General features: G+C 32.0%; 1 protein-coding gene across 1 annotated transcript; it reads right to left on the bottom strand.

The window, feature by feature from the left end:
* Positions 1 to 736: 736 nt before the first annotated feature.
* Positions 737 to 6,783, bottom strand: LOC124840083 (MAK16 protein-like protein). The gene is made up of 9 exons (XM_047316074.2): positions 6,533 to 6,783; positions 6,300 to 6,409; positions 5,611 to 5,729; positions 5,420 to 5,517; positions 3,580 to 3,667; positions 3,341 to 3,478; positions 3,123 to 3,216; positions 2,332 to 2,480; positions 737 to 1,111 (listed from the first exon to the last, which is right to left on the bottom strand). The coding sequence occupies exons 1-9, from the start codon at positions 6,592 to 6,594 to the stop codon at positions 1,067 to 1,069; spliced, it is 903 nt and encodes a 300-aa protein (XP_047172030.1). The 5' UTR covers positions 6,595 to 6,783; the 3' UTR covers positions 737 to 1,066.
* Positions 6,784 to 7,487: the final 704 nt, after the last annotated feature.

The raw sequence follows: 7,487 nt of genomic DNA, 5'->3' as shown, positions 1-7,487 counted from the left end.
TTAATTTTGTTTTTCTACAGAGAAATTGAATGAAAGAAGTTTTGTAAATTAAAATAATAAATCAATTATCTTTGGCCTTTCTTGGGTTCTATCTATTATTACTATTTCCTTATATTTTATTTTAGACTTGCTCTTCTGAAATGAATGTAGAATTATTAATAAACTTATCAATTATTACATGAAACTTAGGCCATGAAACTTAATTTTGGTGATGTGGAGTGTTGAGATTGTTAACCCATTGGTCATCTTTGACCTAAGTTCATGCATTTAACGAAGTACAGCGCTCCCCCCTTCAGTTAGATTGATTTAATTCAAATGTCTTCAGTTAGATTGGTTTATTTGCACTGATTTTACATAAAAAAATAAAAAATATTAAAAAAATGAACTCGCCTATTTACATAAAAATTGTTCGAGAGTTTTATGAATTATTTTTCTACCAGCCAACTTGTGGTCCTATTTCTTAGCATCTACACTTTCTTGACATACCGAAATATCTTTAAACAAAATCATAATAAAAACATAAAATTCCAAAACCAGCACTGTTTCATACTCAGATGATATCATCCAAGGGATTTTTGTAATCCGTTGCAGCACACATCACATAACTCGTCCCACTGTAACATTTTAACACTTCAAATTTTACACAAGCTAATAATTGTTTGATCCCCCCACAGTCCCAAAGCCTATTTTGTAATGTGAAGTGTCAGTAAAGCAACCAACTGCAAGCGAAAATCAGTTTCAGAAAAAAGTAACAAAATGTGCTTAACTTTCTCTAAACTTACAAAGGTCTCCAAAACCTTGCTGAGCAGCGTGACACGAGAAAAGGATCAGTCACTGTTAATGCCCGATTAAATGCAGAGATGAGATGCTCCGTCTCTTTAAAACTACCCTAGATACACTTTATGGCATTTGCCAGAACTCCTTCAGAACATTAAATAAATTCAAAAGAGAGATGGAAAGTATATATAACTTTTAAATGGATAAGAACAAAATTAGAAGACTCAACAATCAAAATTCCGTTTTTGCTTTAGCAGTTTTCTTCTATCCGTAAAAACGGCAAATGCAACTACTGTACCACCCTCTGTCTTTCATCACCATCCTCTTGCTCAACCTGACAACAAAAATCAAGGTTGCAATATCAGATTTTGAACCAAAAACTAAATACGGTTAAATTATAGTATAACGATTTTATAAAATTAATTTAGGGTCATAGTATTTCTAAAGTGAAATAAAAGTCTATCTTAGTAAAGATTGCAATATCAAGGTTGCAATATCAGATTTTGAACCAAAAACTAAATACGGTTAAATTATAGTATATCGATTTTATAAAATTAATTTAGGGTCATAGTATTTCTAAAGTGAAATAAAAGTCTATCTTAGTAAAGATTATTAGGCCACACACTTGAGATATCCAATTCTCAATGTGAGAAAGTATGTTGAAGATCTTACATTGACTATAAATATGATCAAATTATAGTCTATAAATAAGTATGTACAAACCTCCCGTTACAAGGTTTTGTGAAGTTTTTAAATTTGAGTTGAAGTTCACTTTTTAATAAAACTCAATTAACGTCAACAGAGAATAAATCCACTCTAATATGCAATGGCATTAAATTCAGCACTGTTTGGCACTCATACAGTTCACTTTATCATTCTTTTTTCTTTCTAAACGTTATTTTTAAAATTGAAGATGGAATGAAGTTAATTAGTGCCTTATTCTATAAACACAAATGCATATTAACAACACGTGTCAGAATGTAGCTTTGGCAAACCAAACACAACAAAAACTAGGTAATATCAAGTTCACTTTAGCATTGTTTTTTTGCTTTCTAAACGTTACTTTTAAAATTGATGATGGAATGAAGCTAATTGGTGCCTTATTCTATAAACACAAATGCATATTAACAACACGTTTCAGAATGTAGCTTTTGGCAAACCAACACAGCAAAAACTAGGTAATATCAAGCAAGAAGGGAAATTATCAACAAGGATTTTATTCACATTATTGTCAGAAATACTCATCACATGGATTAGACATGCATGTATAACATTATTGAAGTAAACATTGGATTAGCTTGTTAATAACTAACTTTCAAAAATAAAGTGGCATTGGCTCTATTTTCAGCTTTAGAAGAACAAAAAGGTTTCCACTTTCTAACAATCTATCTTGAAAGTTCTAAGTCAAGAAATTACAGTCTGGCATCGTTTATTTGAAAACAATATTGAAATTATTATACGCAAAAGTTCCTCTAAGTTAAGATGTTCAGATATTACTATCAAATAGCATTTGAGGTGCCGATAATATTTTCAAAGGAAACGTTGTATAATTACCTCAACAAGAACCCTTGTCTTCTTTGATTTAGAATCAAGGCCATTCTTCTCATGTTTCTTTGAAGCTAAAATCATTTTCCTTTTTGCTCTACTCTGATCAACTGCTTCATCATCTTCCTCTTCATCATCCTCTTCTTCAGAGCTTCCAGCTGCATAAGTACACTTTATCATGCTTTTGCTTTTCTAATGTGTAAGTTTGGAACTTTTTCCAAATTCACGAACACAGATTTCTTCTCAATATGAAAGACTCTCACACACAACAAATAATGAAATAATCAACACACAACATAAGCACCTCACACAAATGAGCATTTCAAGTTCTAGCTAAGCAGAAACTAGCTTTATATGTGACTGTTTATTGTATTTCTTCTATTTGAGGGGCTATCATTTGTGAAGACGTGATTGTAATCACTATACAGTTTAAATTACTTTTTCCCTTTTATCATCATCATAATTACAATTAAGTTCGTGATTCAAAATGAAAAAGAATTGGAAGATCTTATTACTGCATCAAATCTTGAAGAAATGAAGACATGAAAATGTATTATAGAAATTATGCGGCAAACAAAATTCCAATCTGAAACTTAACCCTGAATTTGGGCATCGATCAGGCAAAAGCAAATTTCCTGTCGAGAGACCAATTATTTAAAATAAAAATGGGAACACAATTCACTATTTCGTCACAAATAAAAAAATGACATCCATATACATTTCAACAAATGAAAAATACTCAATGCATGTTCCAAAGCTTCTAAACTAAATTTGAGCATTTTAACCAACATCATAATTACCCTGTGACTTGTGAGTAGCAAAACCACCAAAATCCTCCATATCTTCTTCCTCTTCAAGTTCATCATATCCTTCTACATATTCTACCTCTAGCTCCTGTCCATTCCAAAACAAAAAATAAACAGATCGAAAAGATTAAACACATTTAAAAAGGTAAATTCCAAATAAGTTTTAAATTAAACATGATAACAGACAAAAAAAATCGTTAGTGGACACATACCTCTTCATCCTCTTCCTCAACAGGTTGAAGATTCTCCATATCAAGAACTTTATTGTACTCTTCAAGAGGATAATTATATATATCACTTTGTTGATAAACACCTTTTTGAAGGCGTTCCAATAGCTCTTTTTCAATAGACTAAATAATATTGAAAAGCACCAATGAGTAAAGTGAAAAGTGAAAAAACATACAATATAATGTGTATGGGTTGTATGGGTAACATTAGGATTGACAATAACCTTTTCCAACAAAGCTGCTTTTTCAGCCTTCTCTTCTCTTCGAGCCTCTCTCTTTATCTGTTTCCTTGGAGTCGTCATTATTTTCTCCCTGCAAAACAGCAACCGCTATAAATAATATGATAAACTGCTCATAACAATTAATTGCAACATCAGTTTAAAAAATAGAATCATAGATAAAAGATAGAACACAAAATGTATGACCTCACCTTAAACATAAAATCATATTCAAAATAATGCATAGATACATACATGTGTATAAAAACAGACAGGAAGAATACCTATTAAGTCACAGCATTCAGAATTACTCCAATAAGTTCTGGAAAAAGGAATTTATACTTAAATAATGGGATTAAAATTAATTAACTAATAATGATGTTGTAGAAAACTTAGAGCCTAGCGTTGCAACACAAATGTAGAATAAATTATTACTAAATGCTCAAAATGGTTCAATACAAAAAACAAATCCCACGAGACCATCATTTCTACATAAACATGCATTGGTTGGTGCATTACAATATACAAGTAAATGATTTCATAATAGTGTTTGCTAATTAAACAAATATGGTACGGGAAAAGGACAGAGAGAAGGAAAAACCTGGACAACAGAAATAAATTATTACTAAACACTCAAAATGGTTCAATACAAAAAACAAATCACATGGCACCAATTTGTCCCTCTCTCTCTGTATACATACATATACATACATACATACATATATATATATATATATATATATATATATATATATATATATATATATATATATATATATATATATATACACATATATGTGTAGTGACCAGGTAAACAATATTTGGCTGATGCATTACAATATACAAGTAAATGATGATGAGGCCCAGAAAATGAGTGGGCTACATGAAACCACTAGCCCATAAAGGTAGTAAGACAAGATGTGGAAAAGTGTATGTGAGAAAGAAGAATCGGATGGCTGAGGTGGTATAACTTAGGGGCAGAGCAGTTACGGGAGAGAGAAGAACATTTGGGTGAATGGAAGTCCTATTTGTATTCGGTTTTGCTATTAGTCAAGAAAAAGGATGAATTCTGGTAAAAAAAGGAAGGAACAGCTTGTGTTGCTCCAGAGGAGTGTAGCTCTGGGCAATGGGATTTTTATCCTTCTTGATTATGCTTTCATTAACAAAATAATACAAACATCCGTGTTTCCTTCTTGTAACATGATTTCTTATAGTCTTTCCTAATTAGACAAATATACAGGAGGTAGAAAGAAAAGGGAAAACCTGGCCAATAGAAATCAATCATAAGCAAATAAGCTGCCCCTCTGGCACAAACTTATCCAAGGAATGCATATTGAAGAAGTTTGGAATACAACTAGATGCCAAACTACCAAAAACACACAAAAAAATTCAAAAAATTAAAAGTGAGGAGTAAAATTAAATCTACAAGTGGGGGATCCAATTTTTTCCCTAAGCTGAAGCAATATAACGTGTTACTTTACCCAAAATGAATTTTCAGCAACAGAATTAAGCATGATGATAATAGTACTAGTAGCCCAATTTTTACTTTGCTAGTCTGGCTTCTTTTATTTCAACCAAATTTAGCCCAAAACCAATATAATCAGTAACCATTCAATGAAAATCAGATGAAATATGGAAGGGTATTGAGGTTTTACTCCATGTGACAATCTCATTCATTCACAGAAAATTAATTTTCCTTCACACATGCAAAATTGCCTTTATCAGACGGGTTATTCAAATGATACAAAAATTAGAGCATCTAGACTACAAGCTACTTGCATAAAAATTAGGCATTGGTAAACATGATAAGATAAAACAAACTGAATATGAGAATATGATTTCGAACCTCGTCTTCAAGGCAAGTTTCCTCATACGTATCCGCATTTGGGTCATTTTAGTCAGTCGTTGCTTTATCTTGTGTATAAGAAGCTTGGGCCAATACATCTGCCAATGCAGAAACACATTTAACTTGACAATAACTAACCAGTAAAATGTTGAATACTTAAATATGCCAAAGACTACATATATCAACAGTACCAGTTGTTTGTCTATGACTTCAAGTGCCTTCTCATAATTCCTAGGCAGCTTTACTCTTTCCCACAAATCTTTCGGCATGTGAGCCCGTTCTATAGTTTTCATGTAAAGATAAAACACTCCTGCAACACCCAATGCAAATTTATGATTCTACAAATATTTTGTCTTCAATTACCCATTTATTTTTTGCATTTGTCACTCGTGAAGATAACAATTTAGGAGCGTTCGGAAGAGCATATATGAGCTCATTTAAATTTATCTTCAGAAGTTATGCAGAAAGTTGAAGCTATCTGGTCAAAATTATGAAAGTGGCTGGCATAAACTTTTTCTAACAAATTTCAATAAGTTTTGCAGTGAAGCTTATTAAACTACAGAAATGTTTGGATAAACTTCTCAACGAGTACTTCTATAAACTTAAATAAATAAATAAAAAGTCAACATTGAACACACTACAACTTCTATAAAAGCTCTCCTATCTAACTTCCCCATAAATCGAAGTATACAAGTTAATATTACCTTCTGTAAAATCGAGAAATTTATCCAAACAGGTTATACCAAATTTATAGATCCACCAAAATGATAACATAAGCGTCGTAACCAGCACTACTACATAGTACAAAGCATCAATTCCAGCCAAAACAAAACATAGCTCCAAAAAGGCAAAAAAAAAACGTGTTTGTAAGCAAAAGTACCATTATCTTCTCGAATAGTGGCATATCGACTATTAGCCAAAGGGCACGAACTTCTGTTACAGACCCCAGTTACGTTGTAAGGGTTTCTACAGAAATTCCCCGTCGTAATTCTACCAGGAAAAAAAAAGTGAACGGTTATCTTGTCAGAGCATTATCAATAAAAAAAAATCATAAATCGGAAGAGAGACTAAATAAAAGGAAAATCGAAATCAAAAAGTTAGGGAACTGCTTACTTGGCCAAATAACTGCAATGGTTGTGCCTGATAACTTGCCATATGACCTCGTCGTGCTGCATCGTAAGTTTTAGGGTTCAGCTTCGGCGGTGTTGTTTCACGGTGCGACGGACGTCGTTTTACTGCGGAGTGAGTGTACTGGAGGCGCCGCTGTGAACTACGAAGGGAAGGCTTTCTTTACGAGAGATCAGCAGTGGCCTCCGTTGAAACACTGTCGTCTGCGAATGTTTGGATGGGAGTAGGTTTTACTTGAGGGTTTTATTTGAGGTTTTTAATACAAAAAAAGGGGATTGACCTATTAATTTTAAATATATATATATATATATATATATATATATATATATATATATATATATATATATGTAATCATATAAAAAACTTTTAAATAATAAATTGATCAAAATATTTAATTATATAATTCATTTTAATTTTAATTGTTATGTTCAAGTTTAGGACATCTTTCACATTTATTTGTTTTGATATTGAAATATTTCAATTTTAAAATTTGATATTGTATTGTATGACTGGACGGCCACTTAAACCCAACGTCACCTCCATTGATCTACATAGACATGACCGTCAGGTCATCAAAGAGAATAATTGACCGATATGGACGGTCGGCCGCACACGAATAATGATTAAGGAAATTAAGGCAAATCACGAATTAAGCCTACCAGATCAGAATTGGGCCGAGATTAAAACATTGTTAATCCTAGGCCACGCCAAAAAACTATAAATGTAAATCAAAGGTAACAGGTACGTGGACGCATTTACTGTGCATTAATTTCTACCATTGTTATATTGGATAACCCAACGGTTCAATTACTAACTTTGACGTCGGAGTATTTTTAACAGATACACACCAACCGAAATAAGTATATAATATTTTTGAGATTTCAACACAAGATTCTAAAGGTTCTTACTGTCAATTTAACATAAGAAATCAAATTTATTT

The sequence above is a fragment of the Vigna umbellata genome, chromosome 6, assembly GCF_029865625.1.
Source record: "Vigna umbellata cultivar VRB3 chromosome 6, Vumbellata_1.0, whole genome shotgun sequence".
NCBI classification, from domain to species: Eukaryota; Viridiplantae; Streptophyta; class Magnoliopsida; order Fabales; family Fabaceae; genus Vigna; species Vigna umbellata.
Note: the sequence above shows the minus strand (reverse complement) of the source record. Positions and strands in the feature narration are given on the sequence as shown.

Coding starts and splice junctions, on each gene's coding strand:
- LOC124840083 (XM_047316074.2), bottom strand. CDS start 6,594: ATGCAGCACGACGAGGTCATATGGCAAGTTATCAGGCACAACCATTGC. Junction 3,668..5,419: donor AAACTTGCCTTGAAGACGAG/GTTCGAAATCAT, acceptor GCTGTTTTGCAG/GGAGAAAATAATGACGACTC. Junction 1,112..2,331: donor AGACAAGGGTTCTTGTTGAG/GTAATTATACAA, acceptor TTTTGTTGTCAG/GTTGAGCAAGAGGATGGTGA.